The sequence below is a fragment of the Hemitrygon akajei genome, chromosome 21, assembly GCF_048418815.1.
Source record: "Hemitrygon akajei chromosome 21, sHemAka1.3, whole genome shotgun sequence".
Taxonomy (NCBI): Eukaryota; Metazoa; Chordata; class Chondrichthyes; order Myliobatiformes; family Dasyatidae; genus Hemitrygon; species Hemitrygon akajei.
Genome location: NC_133144.1, coordinates 56,769,625 through 56,795,947, shown reverse-complemented (window position 1 = coordinate 56,795,947; position 26,323 = coordinate 56,769,625). Strand labels below are relative to the sequence as shown.

Sequence of the window (26,323 nt, the reverse complement as noted above, 5' to 3'; positions counted from 1 at the left end):
CCATGCCAAACAGGTCAAAGGGTGGAGGCCAGACTAAGAGTGGTCTACAGGTCCTCCAGGTGTGGGGGTTCAGCTCAGGGCTAGCACCCCTGTCTGGCAAAACACCATTTTTACAGAAACAGCGATGAAGAATCCTTCTACACCCGAGTGTGACAGTATTCCTGAGTCTCCACCCGGGACCTGCATGACCGGCAGCAGTGAAAACTGAGCTACTGACATAATGAAGGAAGTTCTGAGCCCTGCCAGGGATGGAGGATCTTCACTGCCACCCAAAACCGCAGCAGTGTAATGGGTAATAGAGAGCAGCTGCAGTAGAGTGCAGACATGCATAAAATTATCAGAAATTACAAAGATAAGCGAATAGTTTCAGAAAAAGGAACAACAAGATCATGTCATGGGTTCATGGACCATTCAGAAATCTGATAATGGAGGAGAAGAAGCCGTTTCTGAATGACTGGGTGTGGATCTTTTGGCTCCTGTACCCTTTAGTGGTAACAAGAACAGGGCATGTCCTGGATAGTGTGGGTCCTTAGGGATGGAAGCTTCCTTCCTGAGGCTCGGCCTTTTGAAGATGTCCTGAAAGACTGAGATCCCGGAGTGTTGTAAGGATAGGGAGGGGGAGCTTCTAAATGAGGTTGCTGGTTCATACCATTCTACAGGCCTTTTGTCGGTAATGGTGGTGTTAGAATACTGTAAACCACCTACACAATGAAAGAACTGGAGGCCAAGTAATTAGGAGCACTGGACTGAAAATCTGAAGGCAGGAGATCAAATCTTACCTCAACAACTAGAGGAAATTCAATTTCAGTTAATTAAATAAACTTGAGACCAAACACCAGTGTTAGTTATGGTGACTGAGAAACTATGGTGTTGCTATTGAAAATACAATTTATTGTCTGTACAGAAATCTGATTATTGTCAGATTTCTGTGCGGACAATGACCCATGGACACTAGCTTAATTTATTCTTGTCTCATTTTGCACTACTTATTTATATATATATAATTCAATTCAATTCAAGTTTAATTGTCATTCAACCATACATGAATTTCCATGAATATAGCCAAACGAGACGGTATTAATCCAGGGTCAAGGTGTAAAACACAATATTAACAGTCACTCAGCACAAAGCCAACAAAGCACGTCCAAAATAGCAAGCACATACAGACATCAGTAAGATCCAGCCACCTAATAAAAAAATCCAGACCTGAGCCACAGGAATTTGCAATTGATCACAATATAGCTTGGCTACTGCTGAGCAAACTCGGGGGGGCAGCACTGACTCCAGACTGGACACTGCGCCACACTCTCCGCAGTGGAGCACACCTGGCTCGACACCTCTCTCCTGGAGTGAGAGTGTGTATGTATATATATATGTGTATGTATATATACACACACACACACACATAATTTATTCTTTTTATTGTGAATGTTGTGTCTCTGATGCTATGTGTCTAGTATCTATGTACATGTTTATGCACTTTATTCCATATCTATACTTCTAACATCCTTTTTGTATAATTCTTTATCTTTACAAATGTTGATTTTTTTTTGTTGAATGGTACACCAACAAACCACAGCAAATTCCGAACACATGTCAATATACATGGCAAGCAAAGCTGTCCCTTGATCCGTTCCCCTAAGCTGCCCTGTGGAGAGTCTTTTGAATTCCTGAGATCCCGAGAATGATCCCATCTGGAGTTTAGTCATCTTGGCTCCTGGTGGGGCCACCCACGATGGTAAGGTCATGGGGGAGGTTCCAGACAAAGAACAATCCTACCAAGACCTCAACAGTGGAGCTGGCGGAAGTTGGTGACTCATCATAACGGCAGTGAAAGTGGAGGAAGGCTTCAGCAGTGAAGGGTCCCCAGCTATCTTGCATTACAAGCCACAGGACCCTGACCTCGATCCGTCAAGGATCATGTGGTGGTTAGCCATGCATCAGTCACTCCACATTAAACAAAATCATGCACAGGCATTCTCCATTAAGGAAATCCATCCTAATATCCTTGCTATCTGGATCAGGAATCGGCCACTACAGCTGCCTGAGGACCTACCAAAAGACAACTCCTTTGGAGAACATCATACTCAACTCAAGTGATCACTGTAACACTACTACCGTGAGGCAGCTGTTCATAGATTTTGACCCACTGAAGATGAATGTAGAAACTGTGGGCCTACATCAGTGATGACTGATCCATCTTTACCACACCTCTTGTTAGGCTCATTTTGAAGTTCAAAGTTTAAAGTAAATTTATTATCTAAGCACATATATGTTACCCTATACAACCCTGCAATTTGTTTCCTTCCAGGCAATCCAAGAACAATAATAGAATTGATGAAAGACAGCACTCAACAGGGCGGACAAACAACCAACGAGCAAAAGACAGCAAACTGTGCAAATAGAAAAGAAAAAAGAAATAATAGTAATAAATAGATAAGCAATTAATATTGAGAACATGAGATGAAGATTCTTTGAAAGTGTGTCATATGTTGTGGGAAATGTGCAGTGATGGGGCAAGTGAAGTTGAGTGAAATTTTCCCTACTGATTAAAGAGCCTGATGGTTGAGGGGTAATAACTATATCTGAATCTGGCGGTGTGTGTCCTGAGGCTCCTGTACCTTCTTCCTGATGGCAGCAGCAAGAAGAGAGCATGACCTGGGTGGTAGAGATCCTTGCCTTTCTGCGACAGAACTTCTTGTAAATGTGCTCAATGGTGAGGAAGGCTTTACCTGTGATGGACTGGGCTGTATCCACTACTTATTGTAGATATTTTCATTCAAGGGCATTGGTGTTTCCATACCAGGCTGTGATGCAACCAGTCAATATACTCTCCACTTCACATCTATAGAAATTTGTCAAAGTTTTAGATTCCATACCAAATCTACACAAACTTATAAAGAAGAAGAAGTGATGTTCTACTTACTTCGTACAAAGTGGGCCCGGAACAAGTCCTCTGAAATGATAACACAGAGGAATTTAAATTTGCCTATCCTGTCCACCTCTGATCCCCGATGAGGACTGGGTCATGGACCACCGATTTTCTCCTGAAGTCAATAACCAGCTCCTTGGTCTTGCCGATATTGCATGAGAGGTCGCTGTGTGGCACTACTCAGCCAGATTTTCAACCTCCTTCCTGAATGCTGATTCGTCATCACCTTTGATCTGGCCAGCAACAGTGGTGTCATCAGCAAACTTAAATATGGCATTGGAGCTGTGCTCAGCCTCACAGTCATAAGGGTAAAGCGTAATTTGGCATAACTGGTTAGCTCACTGTTGGTTTCAAAGTTAATCAGTCATAGTTCTGTGGATCTGAAGTCACATAAAGGCAAGACCAGGTGAAGAATGTAAACTTCCTTCCCAGGGAATTTAGATGTAGAATCAGAATCAGGTTTATTATCACTGATATGGGTCATGACAATTATTCGTTTGCGGCAGCAGTAGAGTGCAATACAAAAATATGCTATCAAAATTCAAAGTTCAGTATTACATTTTTATTCTAATACATACTGTATATGCCACCATATACTATGTGTGTGTGTGTATGTATACAAACTCATACAAGAATAAACACAATTAGAACAAAGAAAGAGTCCAATGCAGCACACAGTGGTCATAGTGTTGCATAACGTTGCTAAGGTGAGACGGTTGTGCCAGTGAGTTCAAAAACTGAATGGTTAAAGCTGTTCTTGAACCTGGTGGTGTGGGACTTCAGGCTTCCACAACTCTTGCTCAACAGTAGCTGTGAAGGCCAGGATGCTGGGATCTTTGATGATTGATGCTGCCTTCTTGAGATAGTGAAATGCATTCTAACTTGCTGCATCAGTGTCTGATGTGGAAACTTAAATGCACAGGAAAACAAGGGGCTACAGAGAGTGGTGGACTCTGCCATTCCATCATGGGTACAGCTCTCTCCATAATCAAGGATATCTACAATAGGCAATGTCTTAGGAAGGTAATATCCATCATCAGGGACCACCATAATCCAGACCATGTCCTCTGCTTGAGACTACCATCAAGCAGAACCTATAGGATCCAAAAGAGCCACACCTCAAAGTTTAACAACAGCTTCTTGAATCGACACAAAACTCTGATTATATTTCTTTTCCTCTCTCAACTTTTACTAGTGTTGTTATGTTTATCTTGGATTCTAAGCTATGTATAACTTATGTTAATATAAATAATTAGCTTTGTTTGTCATATATACCTTGTTTGAATCAATGACCTACACAGTCCGAAGGTTGCGCTGGGAGGGCAGCCTGCAAGTGTCGCCACGCTTCCAGTGCTGATGTAGCATGCCCACAGTTTACTAACCTTAATGTACGTCTTTAGAATGGCGGATAAAACTGGAACACGGGGGGAAACCCATCCCATGCCCATGCTCATGGGGAGGACGTATAAACTCCTTACTGTCAGCAATGGAAATGAACCCCAATTGGTGTAAAGTGATTGCACTAATCACTACTGTGCATTTATGTTAACTTACGTTTTTTTTGTGGTTGTAATATACTGTGTTGCTTCTGCGGCAAAAAGCTAATTTTTATGACATTTATCCCCAGTATATGTATGCCTGTGACAATAAATTTGAACTTGAATGGATCCAATTAAAGTTTGGACAATAAACCCTGTGTACTTTTGCAGTGAGAATTCATCACTTTTACTGAGCTAAGTAATCACATTTTGCTAATGGATCAGCTTGTGTTAAGTCAATCACCACATGCAAATTTAGTCAAGAGTTTCATGAAAATTTTTAAAAGAAATCCCCAGTTAACAGTCCACTTGGGACTAGCTATGGCTAGCCTGACCCATAAACATTGCTCCTTTTCTAATTTAAAATGCTTCAGCAAATTAAATTCTTACTTCTTTGGAAGGGTGCTTGGTGATCTGTTAAAAATTCCTGGGTCTTGCCATGCTCACCAGCCAAGCAATCAGTGAAAATGGAGTGTTTTTATTCATGAGTGTGTGAATAGTTGGTTCATGCACTGCCATTAATTTTCAGGATTATAATAGACCATGAATTATATATAGCCTATGGGAAATTCATCACACTCAATACATGCATTCAATCACAGCTTTCTCTCCCCAAATTAATTTGCTCTATATCTAATCTTAAAGGTGGCTCAAACACGCAATTTAAAATCTATGACTTCAGCTCAGACTAAAACTTGATTCTAAACCTATACTTCAAAACAACACAAGCCAAGCCTTGAGCCGAAATCTTGAAATTAACCCTACCCTCCAATCTCCCCGAGGATCTGATTGTGAATGTTGATGAACACAAATGGATTGCCTGAAAGTGTGGCAGATGCCGATCCAGTTATTAAGAGGGAAATGGAACTATTAGCAGTGCTCCGGAGAAAGAGCCAGAGAATGATACTCCTCAAGCAACAACATAATTTTCCTTTAGTAAATGGGTTCCTTCTCAAGATTCAACGTTCAACATTGTTTATTGCCGTTCTTCAGTAGGCAAGTGTAAAGGAGAACTAAATGAGTTACCTTGACATAAAATTCAGATTATACTTCTTTTTTTCTCTCAACTTTTACTTGTATCATTATGTCTATCCTAGATTCTAAGTTATGTATAGTTCATGTTAATATGATAAGGTAGTGCAAATAGCGAGCCAAGAAATAGTGAGGTTGTGTTCATGGGTTCATTGTCCATTCAGCAATCTGAAGGTGGTGGGGAAGAAGTCATTCCTAAAATGGTAAGTGTGTGTCTTCAGGCTGCTGTACCTCCTCCCTGATGATAACAATGGGAAGAATCGGAATCAAGTTTAATATCGCTGGCATATGTTGTGAAATTTGTTAACTTTGAGGCAGCAGTACAATGCAATGCATGTTAATTGAGAGAAAAAGAAAACTGTGAATTACCAAAAGTATATATATTAAATAGTTAAATTTAAAAAGTAGTGCAAAAAATAGGAAATTTAAAAAGTAGTTAGGTAGTGCTCATGGGTTTAGTGTCCGTTCAGAAATCCGATGGCAGAGGGCATGTACTGGATGAAAAAAAAACACAATATGTATAAAAAACAATAAATATAAATATAAAAACAATTCTATGAAACACAATGTACAAGTAACTGAGTGTGGCTGTACACACATAAGATTAGCTTATGTACATAGACAGAATATATATGTACATAAAGTGACATTAGGTGTAGGAGTATTTGTACATCAGGTGATTCTGAAAGGAAATAATAAAGTAAGCCAGAAGGGGGCCATTTGACCCATTGGGTCCATGCTATATACCAGACCCCACCTCCCTCTATGCATTACCTCAGTGCACTTTAAATACATTTTGGTATATATGTATTTATGTATTTATTCCACATCAGTACTTCCACCTCTAACTTGCTTCTTTGTTGCATGTTGTGCTCTAACCCACACGCCACAGCAAATTCCTAATAGATGTAAATGAGGTGAATAAAGTTGTCTCCTCGCAGACCATTCCCATCACTTGCTCCCCTGCAGCTTATACATATACAGTACTTTAACCCTTTTTGACTCTTATGCCACTTACCCACACCAGAGCATAACTTACAGTGGCTAATTATCCCACCAATGTGACTTGGGATGTCAGAAGAAACCAGAACGTGTGAACTCCACACAGGCAGCACTGGAGATCAAGATGAAAACTGCATCCCAGGAACTATGTGTCTGCAGTACTAAATGCTTCATCTCAGTGGAGGCAATATTACAATTCAAAATCCACCATCAAGCCAAATCCTGAATCAAGATTTAAATCTCTCAACCTTCTGTCTCAGTTGACTTACTCAACCAACACAGTTCTGTCTCATGCTTGGAGCTTTCAACACCTTGGTGTTACAGTCAAGCGCTTCACTGAGCTGATTGCACCCCCCCACTCCTCGATAGGGTCTCCAGCAATCTACCAATCACTGCAGGAGTCTCTCGAAAAAGGGTATAGGACTTCGGAAGGTGCCATGTAAATGCAGGTCCTACCTTCTCAACGCATAGCACAGATATGACTTTGTTCATAGTGCACCGGTAATAGGAGATTGTAAATCAGTGAAGGGCAAACAATGCTCATTTACTCTGCATTACCTCAGAACGCCCCCAAAGAAAAGGAATCAAAGTAAGTTAGCATCAATCCCGAGAGGATGCCTAGAGAGCAGGAAAAGTATTCCAGAGTGGGATATTAAGGGAATGATAGGCATCAAGCTGAAGGACTGACTATGATGGAAAATTAGGTTTGAAGGTTATATGCCCAGTTCCTAATTCTACTAAACTATCTTTTTCGGATTCAGATTCAGATCTAAATGTGTTATTTGCATTAACAACCAGCACGACCAAGGAAGTACTGAGGGCAGCCTGCAAGAGTCACCATACTATGGCAAACCCTCAATTGTTTGTTTATAAAGCATAGTCATTACTTTTTGCATTACTTGGTTCATGCATTGACGCCTCCCTTGGCAAATTGATCAGAAATAGTTACACCAGAGATATGGCACTTTATTCCCATTCTAGCTCGGGATATTCCAATGTCTAGATTGACAGATTGGGCAAAGAAAATAAAACAAGGTAGCCTTTTCAGTTTCTTTAACATTTTTATTGGAGCTAACTATTTGCCATCATCATGATTCTCTGGCTACGCTCCCCCATCTCACCCCCACCACTCCATCTACATAACCCTCCCCCCCCCCCCCCCCACAGCCCTTCTAATTCTGCCTTCTCCAGACTCAGAGACAATCCTTAAAATTTCCCCTTCTACCAAGCTTTTGGCCGTTGGACAAATACGGTAACTCCACCCAAGGGTCTGCGCCAAATTTTGTTTGACGACACTCCAGCGTGATCTTGGACATTTTACAACAGTGAGGATGCTTTGCAAATCTAGATGTTGTTGTTGAACTCCAACCTGGGCAATGTTAACAAAGATTTGCCCATCTGTTTGTTCATGGTGGGCACTGACTTTATTCGGTATGTGGGTGGTCTGCTGGCTGGACAACATTTTCCTTTGCAGTTTCATTCCTACAGCTTTATCTCACAGCTGCCTTCTTTTGGAATGTCTCAGCTCAAGGGATTAAGTTTCAGGTGCTAATAGGCTCACCCTTATGGTGGGCTCACTGGATAAAAATTACTTCCAGCACAGTTGTTATCAGCCCTAATAGATGAAGATCAGAATCCACAACATTTTGTAATTTCCTTTGCTTGCATTTTGTTTCTAAATTTGCCTTCTTCGTGGAATGTGTTTGTACTGCCTATCTTCAAAGTGACAAGAAAATCCCTACTGTATCTCCTCCACCTAGCATTACATTTCCCACAGACACAAACTCAGCTTTTACTGAAATGCTTATAGAGTCATAGAGAAATGCAGCAAGGAAGCAGAACCTTGAACTCACCAAGTTAGAGCCAACTTTCAAGCACCCATTTATAAAATCCAGAATCAGAATCAGAACCTGTGATTTAGATGACGTGAAATTTGTTTTGCAGTAGTAGTACAGTGCAAAGTCATAAAGGTACCATAAAAAACAAAAAATATATAAATAGTGTAAAAAAAGGAATAAATGAGGTTTATGGTTCATGGACCTTTCAAAAGTTGTTGGCAGAGGGGAAGAGCTATTGCTGAATCATAGCGTGTGGCTCTTTATTTTCTTGTACCTCCTTCCCAATGATAGTACAAGAAGAGGGCATCTTCAAAAAGATGACATTCATCATTAAGGACCCCCATCACCCAGGTTGTGCCTTGTTCTCATTACTACCATCAGGAAGAAGGTGCAGAAGCTTGAAGGTACACATTCAACTATTCCAGAAACACCTTCTTGCCCTCTGCCATCAGATTTCTGAATGAACATTGAGCCCATGAACACTACCTCTCCACTCTTTTACTCTGATTTTTGCACTACTTATTTAAGTTAACTATTTTCTATCATTATTATATATTGCATTGTACTGCTGCCGCAAAGACAACAAATTTCACAGCATATATTGCTGATAATAAATGTGATTCTGATTTTGATTTTGAGACAGGCTGTGCTGCATGGTGATGGTCCTTAGTGATGGATGTCGCCTTCCTGAGCCACTGCCTTTTGAAGGTGCCCTTGATGGGGGGAGGGTTGTGCCTGTGATGGAACTGACTGAGTCTACAACCCACTGCAGCCTCTTCCAATCCTCAGATGCTGAGTTCTGTTGCTGTAGATTCCAACATCAGCTCTTTCTTGTGTTCAGATCGCATTGCAAATTGACATCAAGCAACTTCAAGCCCAAGACAATTTCTGAGGAAGTCTCACTACTGAATTTTCTTTAATAATGCCCCCTTACTTTCGATATCCAACTAAGTTGGATCACAGCTCAAGATCTGGTCATGACTTTAACTCAGCCTGCAGTGTGAGAATCAACAGTTACTTCCCTACAACCATTCGGTTCTTGAACCAACCTGTTTATCCCTAATCTTTCCCTCGTATAGCAACACTATGACCACTTTGTAATACAATGGACTCCTTTGTTTTTTTCCAATTATGTGTATAATTTTGTATAATGTATATTTAATTTGTTTTTCTTGTGAATGTTCTGTCTCTAATGCTACGTATCTGTAATGCTGCTGCCAGTAATTTTTCATTGCATCTGTACAAATGGCAATCAACTCAACTTTGACTTTGAATGAATTTTAGAATGTAAAAATTCCAGGATACTGGAAAATCCTACATAAAAACAGAAACTGCTGGAAACACTCAAAATGTCAGAAGCAGTGGTGGAAAAAGAAAAACATTCCAAGTTCAACGTCAGGTTCTGATGAAAATTCATCAAACTGAAACATCACTAATTCTGTCTTTCTCTCTACAGCTGTTACCTGACCTGCTACTTCCAACATTTTCTTTACTTTCAACAAAGAGAATTAATTTGTAAGCATGTTTTATATCTCATTATGAATTTACAGTCCAGTTTGATGTTATACATGCAGATGTGAAATTGTGTATGTTGGTAGTGTAGTGAAGTTACTGAATTAACAGCCAGTGTTCCTGGATCAGAAACATGAGGTTGAATTCCACCTTGGGACTGGGGAATTTTAAATGAAGTCATTAAAACATCTGGAATTAAAGTTGGTCACAGTAACCAAGAAACAACCAAATTGTTGTTGAAAACAAAAGGCCTATCAGCAAGAGAATTCTTCAGCCATTACCTTGGTTGGACCTAGTGCAACTCCAGGACATCATTGCTGTTTTTTCTTTCTTTCCTTTCCTCCTTTCCATTCTTCCTTCCTTTTTTCCTCCTTCCTTCTTTGTTTCGCATTCGTTCTTTATTTTATTTATTTTTTCCTTTACTTTCTTCCTTTCTATCCTACCTTTTTGTTCCTTCCTTCCTTCTTTCTTCCCTACTTTCCTTTTTTTTCTTTCTTACTATAGACAATAAATGCTGGCTCTGCTAGCAACATCCATGTCCATAAATGAATTATACAACTGACCTGATCTCCATCTCTCTCATACTCAGGGTGGGGAGTGAAGAGGTAGGTTAAAATAAACCCAGTACTGCATTTTAGGAACAGCCTCTTCCCCTCCACCATCAGGCTTCTGAAAGTCCATGAACACTACCTTACTATTTTGGTGTCTTTTTGCGCTACTTGTTTATTTAAAAAAGTTATTACAATTTATTGTAAATTTTTATGTATTGCACTATACTGCTGCCACAAAACCACATATTTCATGACATCTCCCTCCATAGTTGCTGAGTTCCCAGTATGTCTGTGTGTGTGTTGTTCCAGGTTCCTGAATATGCAGCCTCTTGTGGCTCCTCCTGCCATGTCAGGTATGATAGTAAACACAAAGTACACTGCAGATGCTGTGGTCAAATCAACACGTACAAACAAGCTGGAGGAACTCAGCAGGTCGGGCAGCATCCTGGAAACGAGCAGTCAACGTCTCGGCCTGAAACGTTGACTGCTCATTTCAACGGATGCTGCTCGACCTGCTGAATTCATCCAGCTTGTTTGTACATCTTGATCAGGTATGATAGTGTTACTTCAAAGACAAGGGACTTTTCCTTGGTATCTTAACAAATATTGATTATTCAGTTAACCAGGCTTGAAATCAGATATTCTAATGTTTGCTCTACTGAAGTTCAACCATCAGGCTCCTAAACCAGCTTGGATAATTTGACTCACTTCAACTCTGAACTGATTTCACAACTAATGGACTCACTTCCAAGAACTCTACAACTCATGTTCTCAATATTACTTATTAATTAATTATTATTAGGTTTTTTTTGTATTTGCATATTTTGTCTTCTTTTGCATATTGGTTGTTTGTCAGACTTTGTTTTTCAGATTTTAATTGATGCTATTGTATTTCTCTGTTTTACCGTGAATGCCTGCAAAAAAAATCTCTAACTACTATATTCTTACTTGTTAATACTTTGATATAACTGGAACTTTGAAGTTTGTGGGATCTTGATGAGTGTAAATGTTGTGTTTTATAACAGTAATTAAACCAGAAATATATTGGCTATGAAGTGCGATAGGGAGGGTTGGATGGGGGACAAGTGATGAAAAATCCTCTGTAAATGAAAGTTCTCTCAGTCCTTTGTTTTATTAGGTATGGTTTGTTTCTGATTTGCTTACAGAACATTATAAAAGCCCTGGAGGAGATTGAGCAGACAGACCTGTCTTTAGTTGAAACCATATGCAATTTACCACTGAAAAACCTGCAGCAGCAGAGCAAGTGTAGTCACAAATGTATCACTTACGGCACGTGTAATGATGCCAAATATACCATGAATTTGCAAGCAGTGGAATAAATACATGAACTCAATCAGTCGTTATAAGGAAGTAAATTCAGAGAGAAGTAAGCAAAGAGTATTGGGTTGATGATCTGAAGAATTTGAATTTTCCAGCTGCTTTTAGACAAACAAAATTACAGTAAATAGGCAGTGTAAAATGTGCACAAATACTTCATTAACATAAAGTAATTATTTGTAAATATTATTATATGTTTTATCAGTTACCTGGATTGATTGTGAGGATAAGGGACAGAGTTTAAAATAATCTCATTGAAATATTTATTCCAAAAGGGTTTGACTAGATGGATACGAAGGGACTGTTACATCAGCAGTCAGAAATTATAGATATTTGGATGTATAAAGGCAAAGGGGATGGAAATGAGTTAGAAAAGTGGGTTTGGTTAAGATCAGGCATAATCTTATCAAGTGGTGGAGCAAGTTCATGAGAAAAGACTGTTCTGATTTTTGTGGGAATGATGAGTCGTCTTTCCATCTCCTCTGAAGATAGAAAGGAGACTCATAAACAGGCTTACATCTGGTGTTGTAATGCACTGAGCAAAATTAACCAGATCAGGGTTGTTTAGTTGGTAAAAACCATAAGACATAGGATCAGAATTAGGCTATTCTTCCCACAGAGACTGCTCCACCATTCCATCATGGCTGATTGATTATGCATCTCCTGCCTACTCTCCGTAACCTTTGATGCCCTTACTAATCAAGAACCTTTCAAACTCTGCCATTAGACCGAAAGGTACTACCAGTGTTGAAATGATAATGCATACAAGTTTATTACTTTGGGGGGAAGATGAGAGGAGATTTTATTGAAACCTGCAAAATTCTTACAGGGCTCAACGGACGGGATGCAGGGAGAATGCTTCCACTGACTGAGGGGCCTGGAAGCAGGGTTCTGTCTCAAAATAGAGGACTAAAATGAGGAGAAATTTCTTGAGTTAGTAGGTGATAAACCTTTGGTTAGGAACCAGCCCTCAAACCCTATTAGCTTTCTGTTTGACTCAAACACTTGTGCTCAATAGAAAACGCCTCAACTCTTGAGCAAACACTTTTGCTTTCAGCCTTCAGAATCCAAACAATTTCATATTGGAGCACTGCACGCTTTTCCCAAGCGGCCTCCTTTGTAACAACTCGACAAACTGCAGGAACTTAGTAAGTCGAGCAGTACCTGTGGGAGGAAAGGAACTGCCAATGTTTTGCGTCGAACCCCTGCACTGCCACAGTAATAATGATTTCACTTGGATGGCTCATCTTTGGTTTTTTCACATACCGGGTAGAAGGTCTTTCCCCCACACCCTGTCCTTTCCTTTTGCATTTGCTTTCTCCGATACTCCATATTATCACAGGGTTTTATAACAACCTTTTTCCCCGCCATGCCACATTCTCCTGCTGGAATTTCTATACTTGTTCAAAACTTTTCCAGCACTATTCCCAGTCCTGACCAGAAACCTGTTTCTCTCCCTACAGACGCTGCCTGACCTGCCAAGTCTTTTTAGCGTTCTCTGTTTTTAATTCAGAAGTTCAGCATCTGCAGTGGTTTCACTCAGTCTCACCAATCACATGCCAGATTGTATACCACCCCAAACCCCTTCTTCTTATTCTGGCCTTCCTTTCCAGCCCTGAAGAAGGGTTCTCAGCCCAAAACATCAACTGTTTATTCATCTCCATAGATGCTGCCTGACCTGCTGAGTTCCTCCAGCATTGTGTGTGTGTGTGTTGCTCTGGATTTCTCGTGTCTGTGATCTGCAGTGTTTTTTGGATGAATATTTCAAGTGTCTGTGGTCCACCTGGTATCACTTCAAGATTGCCTCAAAGTCTGCCCACTCTGAAGAAATTACTGGCCTCTGTCTTCTGTGAAACCCCCTTGCACTGAATTCAGATGAAGAGTCTCAACACAAAACTTTGACTGTCCATTCCCCTCCAGGGGATGCTACCTGACTCATTGAGTTCCACCAGCAGTTTCAAATATGAATTCTCTTGGATTAAACCTAGTTGACACGTCGCCCACATCCCACTCTCTTTTGGTCCAGAGAAAAACTAATTTCTCTCCAAATCTGCAACTGGTTTAAATCTTTCCCCTCTCACCTTAAACCCTTGATTTCCCATCCCAAGGGAGAAGATTGTATGCATTCATTTACCCTATCTTCCCTTCGTAATTTTATGCACCTCTGTAAGATCACTCCTCATTCTCCTATACTCCAATGGAAATAGTCCCAAGCTTCTCAACCTCTCCCCGTAACTCAGTCCCTCAAGTCCCAGCAACATCTTGGTAAATCTCCTCTGCACTCTTTCCAGCTTAATTGCAACTTTCTTGTAACGCGATGACCAAAACTGAACATAAATCCGGGAGCTGCAAATGATGCGTCCTGGTTGTTGAAGTTGATGCACAAGTCAGCACGCTAACCAGGACAGAACGATATGGGGAGCAAGCTGTTGCCCATGTAGCAGCCCCTCCCCCCCCCCACTCCACACAGCCGATGAATCGAAAGCAACGGCAGAGACCGAAACAGATTGGCAAGAGCTGCCAGCCAACTCAAATTCAGACTGCCTGAGGGGCTCCAGCTCTGCATTTTCCCTCGGGGTTTACTCCCGAAGCTTTCCCCGTGTGTGAGTATGTGCAAGGCAGCTGGAGGTTTGAGATTAGAGTTTTCCTTCTCCACGGCTGACTAGCCCCCACTGCCCGAAGCGACTGGATTTAAGGCGCCTTTGCTCCTTCTGTCAGTAGAAAAGGTTCCGCCGGGTTTAGCAATTAAGGCCAGGATGTGGACTTGTTTGTCAGAGGCTATTTGAGATGCACGACATTGGGAGCATTTAATAGGCAACGGGAGTTTATCCCCACTATCCCCCACCCCGGCTATGGTCATCTTAAGGAGGCAAATCATAAACACGAGAAATTCTGTAGATGCTGTAAATCTTGAGCAAAGCACGGAAATATAGAAGCTCAGTAAGTCAGGCAGCATCTATGGAGTGGAATAAACAGTCGACATTTCAGGCTGAGACATTTCATCAAGTCCCTGACGATCCGGAGCTGCTAGGTTAGATTGAGATAGTGGGAGGGATGTGCGCGGTGAGTATACGGGGGGTGGAAGGAGCGTCAATTTCACCTCGTCAGTTACAGGACACGGTAACACCAGGTCAAACTGTTTCCCAAGAGCAATGCGGACAGTTCCCGTTTTATTACTGGAGGGAAAGGTTTGGGGAGACCCGTCAGCTGGGATCGAGCCAAATTCTCCACCCTCCTCTTGCCCCGCTCTCCGCTCTGGGACGGGGGAGTTGCGCATCGCGTGCTTCACAGAACAACTCTTCCACACCTCCAGTTCTGCCCCCTCCCCCCACTGAACCAAACCCACGAGGAAATCAGAAATTACGGCCAACGAGCGCTGTGTCATCTCCGGCATGGGAGGGGAATCTTCATAGGTCGCCAAGGACGTGAACTGCAGAGATAAAGTGGCGATGATTTTCGCCTTCGTCCTGGTGTCATCCGTTCGCCTCTATTCTATCGTGCGAGCCCAGTTGGAGAGGTAAGAGTTAATTAATCTCCCCCAGTGTTAACACGTTAATACAACAGGAGACGGGGGCTAAACGGAGCGCTGTGTGGATGTATGCGCTTTATAACCCGAAGCGTTCCTTCGAGCGCGTTAGCGCCTGTTACAGAAATCGGCACTCGCATCCCAGAAGCTAAGCACTCCGCTGGGAAGCAGTTTTATTAAAGGAGCGGGCATCCAATTTGTCCCACAAATTCGGGAGTTAACTGTGAATCGCTGGAACCCCCCCCCCAAAAAAAAAAACAACCAGCAAAGATGCGGGAAATTCTGCACCAGTTTGCCAATTACTTCTCCACGCTCTGTTAATTCTCTGTACTGGGGCAGCGGAACCTTGAACGTTTCTAAAACATTCTTTAGGGCGAAACAAAAAAAAAAGTTGCCATGCACTCGGGGAGTTAGTGAGTGAGTTGGTGTAGATTCGATTGCTATAAGAATCTCAAAATAAAATTGCTGACAACCTCCCCTTTAACTCCGAGGGTTTCGTCCGAACCACGGCTCGTGTGAGAGCACTCTGTAATTCCTTCTTTGACAGCCAACGCATAATGGCTAAAGGTTTCATATTGTTTTAATCAGCGAAGCTTGCTCTGCGAATCATGTGGCCACGTTGGAATATCGCTGTACCAAGGCGTCTGGGGAGGTATCCACGTGTTTAAGGTAAGGTTTCGGGGTTAACAAGAATTTTCCCAGCGGGGTTAATATGGTGACAATAGGGTCAAGTTCCTGTACCCTTTGAACCACAGCTGCAATTGGGAGTGGATTTAAGGCCCTGATAAGACTGGACACCTGTGTTTTGTTATGCTCAGTGTATAGTTAGGGTTAAAGAGGCCAAGGGACAGAGAGAGAACAGACAGCTGGGTCTATAGAATTATACAGCAAGGGAACAAATCTTCAGCCCATCTTGTTGATGCTGACCAATTTGCCCTCATCAGCTGGTCTCAGTTAAAGATACAGATTAGCTTTATTTGTCACGTGTACATGAAAACATTGAAACACACATTAAAATGCCTGAATAACCTACACAATCCTTGGTGTTGGGGGGAGTCCACAGGTGTCATCAGGCTTCTGGCACCAACATAGCATGCCTGTATCTTACTAACCTTGACCTAATATGTATTTGGAATGTAGGAGGAAACCTTCTGTCCCCTTGGTTGTGAGAGAACATACAAACTCCTTTGAGACAGCATCGGGAATTGAACCCTGACTGATGACTGCTGGCACTATGATTGTGCTAACTGTGCCACCCACTAGCTATCATATCCCTCCAAAACGTTTCCATACATGTACCCGTTCAAATATATTTGTACCATGTCCACCTCTAGAGCTTCCTCCACCATCCTCTATGTAAAAAAAAAAGTTGCCCCTCAGATCCTTTTCAAATCTTTCCCCTCTCTCCATAAACCTATGCCCTCTAGTTAAGACTCCCCAGCCTTGGGGAAAAGACTGTGACCATTAATCTTGTCATGATTTTACAAGGCCAAACCTCAGCCTCCAATATTCTGGAAGAATGCAAACAGTCCTTGGAGAGAGAAACCAGTAAGCATTTCATGTCAGAATTTTAAAAAAATCAGGAACTGCAGGAATCGCTCGGTGGGTCAGGCAGCATCTGTAAGGCAAGAAACAAGAGTTAATGCCTCAGGTTGAAGACAATTTCTCTAAACTTAAAACACACTTGGAGCATTATGTTCAGTTCTGGTCACCTCATTATTGGAAAGGATGTGGAAGCTTTAGAGAGGGTGCAGAGGAGATTTACCAGGATGCTGCCTAGAATAGAAAACATGTCTTATGAGGATAGGTTTAGCAAGCTAGGACTTTTCTCTATCGAGCAAAGGAATATGAATGGTGACTTGATAGCGATGTACAAGACAATAAAAGGCATAGATTGAGTAGACAGCCAAAGACTTTTTCCCAGGGCAGAAATGGCTAAGGAGGCATAATGAAAGAGGGGAGATGTCACAGCTAAGGTTTTTTTTTGAAACAGTGAGTGTTAGGAGCAGGGAATATCTTGCCAGGAATGGTGTTGGAGGCAGATGCAGTGGAGACATTTAAGGAACTCTTAGAAAGGCACATGGAAGATTGAAAATAGAAGGCTATGCGTGAGGGAAGGGTTAGATTGATATTAGAGTAGGTTAAAATGTTGGCTGAACATCATGGGCTGAAGGGCCTGTGATGACTGTTACGTTGTATGTTCTGTGAGGTGTCAGCTCCTGCAAGTGTTCTCACGGTGGAAATTTTCTACTGTAGGATCCAAGGGCACAGCCTCAGAATAAAGGGATGCCCCTTTAGAACTGAGTCAAGGAGGGATTTCTTCAGAGGGTGGTGAATCTGTGGAACTTATTGCACAGAGGGCTGTGAAGGCCAAGTCACTGGGTGCATTTAAGGCAGAGATTGATGGATTCTTGATTGGTAAGGGAATTAAAAGTTACAGCAAGAAGGTGGGAGAATGTGGTTGAAATAAAAAAAAAACTGTTAGCAATGATAGAATGGTGGAGAAGACATGATGGGCCGAATAACCTAATTCTGCTCCTATATCTTGTATCCTATGGAGCTCATTAAAACTGTTATGATTGGAAGGGAGATAGGTCATTCATTCTGACCATGGAGTCTAGAATTAGGGATCATTGTGTTATGATAAGGATCAACTATTTAGGATAGAGATGTGGAGAAAAGTCTTTATGCAGAGGAATGTTAATCTTTGCAGTCCTCTACCTCACAAGTTTGTATGCTCAGCATCGAGCGCATTCACTGGGATTGACAAATTATTAAGTAGCTAGAAAGTAGAAGATATGGAGGTTGAGTGGTAAAATATGACATATTTTAAGAATGAACAAAGGGCTAAAATTGATGGGCCAAATGGCTGAAGTTGTATTAGACATTGGTGAGCCCTAATTTGGAGTATTGTGTGCTGTTTTGGTTATCTACCTACAGGAAAGATATCAAAAAATTTGGAAGATTGTAGAGAAAATTTACAAGGACGTTTGCTGCATTTGAGGACCTGAGTTGTGGGAAAGGTTGAGTAGATTAGGACTTAATTCATAGGAGAATGAAGGGAAACTTGACAGTGGTATACACTTTATGAGCGGAATAAATAGGATAAATGGAAGGAGGATTTTCCATTGAGGTTAGGAGAGACAAGGACTAGAGGTCATGGGTTAAGGGTGAAATATTTAAGGGGAACCTGAGAGGAAACATCTTATCAGAGGGACATCAAAGACTGCTGTGTACTTTGCTTCACAGAAACTTGGCTGCCCGTCCTATTTCAGACCTAACGCAGCAGCTCGATGACTTCATCATTCTCTGCAAAGACAGAATAGCTCAATCTTTTAAAGGCAAAGGAGATGGAGTATGCTTTATGACTAACTCTTTGTGGTGCACGGACATGGCGGTTCTTGGTCCTGCTCACCCGACCTGAAACATCTAATGTTAAATGTTGTCCTTTTTATCTGCCAAGGGAGTTTTCTGCCATCATCCTGGTAGTGGTGTGCATTCCACCTCAGGCCAACATCAGGCAGGCAGTGGAGGAGCTAAGCTCTGTAAGCAACAGGCACAAAACAGTACATGCTGATGCCTTCCCTATCATTGCGGGGGATTACAGCCAGGACAGCTTGAAGTGTCTGAACAACTACCACCAATTATCACCTATGGAACCGGGGAGCCAACATGCTTGACCATTGTTATACCACTGTTATGCTCACTTACTGTGCCATCCCACACCCACACTTTGGAAAGTCCAATCACATGGCTGTACTTTTACTCCCAGAGTATAGGCAGAGACTAAATAGTAGGACTGGTGGTGAGGACCAAGAAGGTGGAGGAAGGTGGTTAAGGGAGGTGGAGGAGTGCTTCCACGACTGCATTGAGTCAATGGACTGGACAATATTCAGGGATTCATTTTCAAATCCGAATGAATACGCCACAGTTGTCACCGACTTTGTCAAGAGTGCATGACTTTGAGAACGTACCGGACATACCCAGACTAAAAGCCATAGATGAACCAGGAGATTCATAGTCTGCTGAGATCTGTGGCATTCAAGACCAGTGATCTAGAGCTATGCAAGAACTCCAGGTATTTAAAGGCTATTTAAAGAGAGAAAAAACTTAATTCCTGTTGAGGTTAGAAACAGAATTGAATGCACGTCAGCTCTGACTAAGTTTGCAAGCCATATCTTCCTACACGTGAAATCTAGCATCATGAGTGGCTGTGGTGCTTCACTCCCAGATAAGTTGAACGCCTTGTATGCACGCTTTGTAAGGGAGAATACAACTACACCTGAGCGAATTGCTGATGTATCTGGTGACCCTGTTATCTCTGTCTTGGAAGCTGACATCAGAACATCTTTCAAGAGAGTGAACTCCTGCAAGGCATCAGACCCTGATTATCTACCTGGTAGGGCTCTGAAAACCTGTGCCAACCATCTGGGGAGGCTGTGTTCAAGGACATCCTTAACGTCTCACTGCTGCTGTCGAAGGTTCCACCCGCTTCAAAGGGGCAACAATCATGCCAACAGCCAAGAAGAGCAGTGTGAGCTGCCTCAATGACTATCTCTCAGTGGCACTCACGCCTACTGTGATGAAGTGCTTTGAGAAGTTGGTCAAGGCTGGCATCAACTCTTGCCGAACAGGGACCTGGACCCGCTGTAATTTGCCAGTGGCCACAATAGACCTACAGTGGAAGCAGTCTCACTGGCTCTCCACTCAGCCTTGGATGTCCTGGACAACAGTAATACCTTTGTCAGGCTGCTGATTACAGCTCAGTGCTCAACAAAATCATACCTTCAGTTCTTGTCAACCAGCTCCAAAACCTGGTCCTCTGTACCTCCCCCTGCAACTGGATCCTTGACTTCCTCACCAGGAGACCATAGTCTGTGTGGATCGGAAATAACATCTCCTCCTCGTTGATAATCAACAGTGGTGCACGTCAAAGATGCATGCTTCGCCCATTGTTCTACTCTCTTGACATGACTGAGCGGCTAGGCACAGCTCAAGCCCCATCTACAAAATTGCCAATGACACAATTATTGTTGGCGGGATGGTGACGGGAGGCATACAGGAGTAAAATAGACCAGCTAGTTAAGTGGTGTCACAACAATAACCATGCACTCAATGTCAGTAAGACCAAAGAATTGATTGTGGATTGTGGACGCTCACCAGATCAGAGGTGGAACGGGTGAGCAGTTTCAAGTTCTTGGGTGTCAACATCTCTGAAGATCAATCCTGGGCCCAACATATTGATGCAATTACGAAGAATTACAACTCCAAGATGGTGCTGGTGAACCACGGCAATGTGTTGTGAGCTGCTTATAAAACTTCTAAATATGCTTCTTCTGAATTACTTTCACTGCAATCTGCAGCCTGTAATTACCTATAAGCCATGTATGTTGACACCGTCTTAATGAGCAAGCGATTTCATGATCTTCTTAAGGACTTAGCAGATTTAATTCTCAAGCATGCATGTATGGCACATTTAAGTGGGCAAAGGCACATGGCCAAGGCCGAAAGAGGGGGAGGACTCCAAGCCAAGCTGAAGTGCTGAGGAATGGAGTTCCTCTATCCAGCATCTTATTAGCAAATGTAGTCGCTGGAGAACAAGTTTGAGAACCTAAGGACAAGATTACTGTATTGGTGGGAAAGGAAGAACTGTTGTGTTCTGTGTTTCACAGAGATATGGCTCACCCGCAATACAGTGGATATGTTGGTAAGAACTGAGGGCTTCTCGATACATGGCATGGACCAGACTGCTGATTCAGAGAAAGCAAAAGGTGGGGATCTGTGAACGAATACATCCTGGTTGTCATGGACTTTATAAAAACAGCCATAGGCGCTGTGCCCCTCACAAAATTCTTCAGAAGTCTTTGATGAACCATGAGATTCACAATCTGCTGAGGGCCAGATCAGTGGTGTTCAAGGTTGGCAATCAAGTAAGGTACAAAAAGTCTAGGTATGATGTCTAGAAAGCCATTTCACGTATGACATGGCAATTCTGGACCAAACGTGAATTACTGAAGGATGTTCGACAGCTGTGGCGGGGCTTGAATGCTATTACTTCCTACAAAATGAAACCAAGTGACATTGCGGCTTTGCTCGTAAATGTGTTTAATGCCCCTTATGCTCACTTTGACTGTCAAAACATTCATGAACCTTCACGGACTCCTACAACCCCCAGTGACACTGTGATTTCAGTCTCTGAGGTCAATGTGAGACCATCCTTCCAGAGGGTGCACCCAAGGAAAGCATTCGGCCCGGACAAGGTACCTGGCTGAGTACTAAAGACCTGTTCTGATCAACTGGTTGGAGTGTTCACTGAGGTCCTTAACCTCTTGCTTTGACAGTCTGAGGTAGCCCACCTGTTTCAAGTCAGCTTCAATTATACCAATGCTTAAGAAGAATGCAACAGTTTGCCTCAATGACTAACATCCAGTGGCACTTGCATCCGCTGCGATGAAGTGCTTTGAAACATCAACACCTGCCTGCGAAGCAACTTGGATCCATTCCAATTTGCCTATCGTCACAACAGGTGAACAGGAGATCCCATCTCATCTGGAACATCTGGACAGCAAATATGAATACATCAGGATGCTCTTCATTGACGACAGCTTGGAATTCAGTACTATCACCCCCTCAAAACTCATCAATAATCTTCCAGTCCTAGGCCTCAACAGCTCCTTGTGCGACTGGATTCTTGATTTGCTTGCTTGTACACCTCAGTCAGTTCGGATTGGCAACAACAACGTCACCATAATCTCCATCACCACAAGGTTGTGAGCTTAGCCACCTACTCTACTTGCTTTACACTTACGACAGTGAAGCTAAGCACAGCTCCAATGCCATAGACTGAATAACAGTTCGGCATGGACTAGTTGGGCTGTTTTGATACTCTGTGACTCTGCAATTCCATCAAGAGATGTGAGGTTACTGCAGAAAAGTGTTGCTGAGGTATGAGATTAATCTGGTCTTGCCGAACAATGGAATAGTTCCAATGATCCACTCTTGCTTCTCTTTCTTATGGAGACTTGAAACTTCAGATTCTGGAATCTGGAGCAGCACACAATCTGCTGGAGGAACTCAGTGGGCTGAGCAGCGTCAATGGGAAGAAAGAAAAAATCGACATTTTGGGTTGAAACCCTGCATCAGGGTAGTCCTACATCAAGAAGTTTTGATGAAGTTTTTCAACCCGAAATATCAACAATTACTTTCCTCTTGCTGATGATGCTCAACCCGCTGAGTTCCTCCAGCAGACTGTGCTTTCTTTCCATTTTTTTATATTCTTCTTATAACTTCAGCCAGTCATTCAGCCAGTCTCAGTGCCAATAATCTACCTGAACTCTGAATTCCTTGATTAGACTGATGCACTGTAATTTGCTGACTACCATTGCAAGGGATTATTACAGGGCTTTTCTACAAATGAGTGTTTTAACCAATGTGGATAAATTTACTCACCTCAACACTGAACTGGTTGCACAACCTATGGGCTCACAGTCAAGGATTCTACAACTCAATTTCTCATTTAATTACCTAGCTATTTATTATTTGTTCATTTTTTTGTATTTGCACAGGTTGTCTTCATCTGCCCATTGGTCATTTATTAGTTTTGTGTGGTTCTGTTATATTTCTTTGTTCTGCTGTGAATGCCTGCAAGGAAATGAATCTCAGGGTAGTACATAGTGACGTATTTACTTTGAAAATAAATTTACTGCAAAGTTCAGTGAAGGCCAATGTAGATTTGGTGAGTGAAAGGCCCTATGTCTATGTTGTATCTCTCTTTGACCTTATCTAAGGCTGTATTAAATGTAATTTTCCTTGCCATGGTGAAATTTGTGGATGTCAGGTAAATTGAGATCAGAAGAAAGGAAATGAGGTAAATCTGTGCTATAGACCTTTGTGACTCTCTGACTTTTTCTAGCAGTGGTCCCAATCTTGGCATTTGAAATCCATCACGTGTTAGAGGAGATACTGAGACAGGATAGCAATGAGCTACTCACTTAACTTCAGGTGGGTAAAAGAAAGTGAGACTGCGAGATGTTTTGAGTCTTGACTGCAGAATGGCAGCATGGTAGTACCTCTGGAATGGAGGCAGAATGGTGTACTAGTAGTTTCTTTTCCAGGATGGGAGAGCTTCAGTTATGAGCAGAGACTGGATAAGCTGTGGCTTTTACTTTGGAGTGTAGGAGATTTTACAAAATGTATATAAAATCTTAGTGGGCAGGATAGAGGGGATGGCCACAGTCTTTTTCCCAAGGTAGGGGAGTTTAAAACTGGAGGGCAGAGGTTTACACTAAGAGGGAAAAGTTTTAATGAGAACCTGACAGGCAAAGTTTCTACACAGATTGTGATGGGTGCATAGAATGAGCTGTGTGAAAAAGTGGTAGAGACATGTACAATTACAATGTTTGAAAAATATTTAGGCAGGTACATGGACAGGAAATATTTAAAGGGATACTGGAAAAATGCAGGCAAATTGGACTAGCTGAAGTATACAACTTGATCTACATGGAAGAGGTGAACCAAAGGGTCTTCTCTGTGGTTTTGAGCATATCAATGTGGCAAGACCCAGGTCAGAGAGTGAGGAATGACTCGAGGTTTGGATGATTTAAGCACTGGGCCAGTTAGAAAAGGTAGTAGATGGAGGTGAGGGACTGACTAGTGCAGCTTACTCGTCTCTCTGCTGAGCTGGGGCTGTGGCCTGCACCTAATGGGCTCCTGAATCGGCCGCAGTGATGACTGGTTTCGTGACTGCAGACTCACTTTTGTGAATCTCAGTTCTGGGTATTCTTATTTTTCTGCACATTGGGTGCTTGACGACCTCCTCTTTTAATGGGTTCCATTGGGTTTCTTTGTTTTATGGCCGCCTGAAAGGAGACAAATCTCAAGGTTGTATATAGTGTACATACTTTGATAATAAATGTACTTTGAAATTTAAAATAAATTCTCTGACTCCGTGACCAACTAGAGGAGTAACAGTTGCCTTGTCCAGTACTATACATTCTTACCTATATTTGCATATTCCAGAGAACAAAATCATGTAGTTCAGTATTGTGCAATCACGTGTCTGTTCCTTCGCAATTCACCATTTCACTTTTCTGATCACTGCTTTATCTGGTATTGTGCTTAGGAAGGATGTAGACTGCAATAACTTTGCAATGAAAGACTTAACAATTCGCCTCTCTGAAACTCTGATGAGAATCTCCTGCAGCGTCACGAGAATTTCAAAGGCATGTTTCTGGGCTTTGAGGAAATCCTGGTAACAATGCCGAGGAGTATCGGATAATCATCAGATCAAAGAACTGGATCCAACTGCACTGGACCATAATGAAATCCCTTTGAAAGCAGTTCACTCTTTTATATGTGGCTAAGTCCAAACAAATAAGTGATGGTGAATTTATGTAATTAACTGGTGCACTGAGGTTTGTAAACACCTTGCCACTTGTTTTTGTGACATATGATATCTTCTAATATTCTTTAATTGATTTACTGCCCTTTAACTGATTTGTACATATTCACTGTACTCCACAGAATGTAGTGTGTGTCAATCCTTCTTTTCGGCATACACTGCAGGCCATTTATAATGGACCAGTTTGTGCATGTTCTATTATAGGTGCTAGCACGCCTCATTAGAAATGAGATTAGTCTGAGCGCATTGGAACAACTTAGAGTGAAAAATGCAGAACAACTTTACACCAGATAACTCTAAAGTTCAAAGTTCAAAATCAATTTATTATCAAAGTACATGTACTGTACGTCACCATAACACCCTGAGATTCATTTTCCTGCAGTCCAACTGAAAAAATCTATAGAATAGTAATGATAACAGGATCAATTAAAGATCAACTTAGAGTGCAGAATTCAACAAACTGTGCAAATGCAAATATAAATAAATAGCAATAAATAATGTGAACATCAGATAACAAGATAAAGAGTCCTTAAAGTGAGATCATTGGTTGTGGGAACATCTCAATGGATGGGCAAGTGAGTGTAGTTAATGCCCTTTATTCAAGAGCCTGATGGTAGTGGGGTGGTAACTGTTCTTGAACCTGGTGGTGCTGATGCTCTTGTACCTTCTACCTGATGGCAGCAGTGAGAAAATTGCATGGTCTGGGTGGGGAGGGGGGGGGGGGGAATCTCTGATGGATGCTGCTTTCCTGCGACGGTGTGTCATGTAGATATACTCAATGGTTGGGAGGGCTTTACCCGCAATGCACTGGTTCGGTAACTATACGTATCAACTAACTTGCTCAGCTAAACTCATCCCGAAAGAGACTTAATGCAGGTAATTTCACCTTTCAAGATTCAAGTTGTCATATTTCAGTGCACAAGGATAAAGGAGAGCAAAATGATTGCTACTCAGAATCCAATACAGCATAAAAAGACACACGAAGCACAATAAACACAATAAGTAAACTATAAAAGCAATCTTATAAACAAAATGTACAAGGAACTGTTGAGTTTGGCCATATATACATAAGGTTAGCTGACATACATAGATTGATTGTATGTACATTAAGTAACACTAGGTGCAGCAGTATCTGACCATAAATTGACTGACAGGAAATGATAAAATGATTCATGGTGAGAGGAACTCTTCTATGTAGGATCAGGACATATGAAAGCGCAGTAAAACAGGGACTGTGTTAGTGTAGGTATGAGGTCTTGAAGGATAAATTGGTGAAGCTTATCTGATGAAATCTTAACCTTCAAACTAAGTTGCCTATCTAAAAAGGAATCTATTTTAAGTTTTCCTTTCACACTGTGCTTCTATTGAGATTAAAACTTTGGTTTGTTGTAAGTGGCTGGCGGTTACATTTCACAAGTCCAGATAAAGTGGTTGAATGCGTGACTGCATCTCCATGTCAGGAGGCTGTGTGTTCAAGTTCTGAACCAGAGGTGAACACACAAATCAAGCTGTAGAGTTATTATTAGCAACCTCTGAATAAGATTTTGCTGAGGCTCTGTCTGTATGATTCAGTACCATTTGGCCCATCATCTCCATGCTCACCATCAGCCCACAGTAGCATAGCGATCAGCAAAATGCCTTATAGTGCCAACAA

The 26,323-nt window shown here is 41.9% G+C and overlaps 1 protein-coding gene across 1 annotated transcript in view; it reads left to right on the top strand.

Moving 5' to 3' along the window:
- Nucleotides 1-14,954: 14,954 nt before the first annotated feature.
- The window catches only part of LOC140714321 (collagen and calcium-binding EGF domain-containing protein 1-like), a 176,862-nt gene continuing 165,493 nt past the window's right edge, over nucleotides 14,955-26,323 (top strand). The window contains exons 1-2 of the mRNA XM_073025473.1: nucleotides 14,955-15,260; nucleotides 15,858-15,938. Coding sequence (XP_072881574.1) covers nucleotides 15,193-15,260; nucleotides 15,858-15,938 — 149 coding nt within the window. The 5' untranslated portion in view covers nucleotides 14,955-15,192. The remainder of the gene's footprint in view (nucleotides 15,261-15,857; nucleotides 15,939-26,323) is intronic.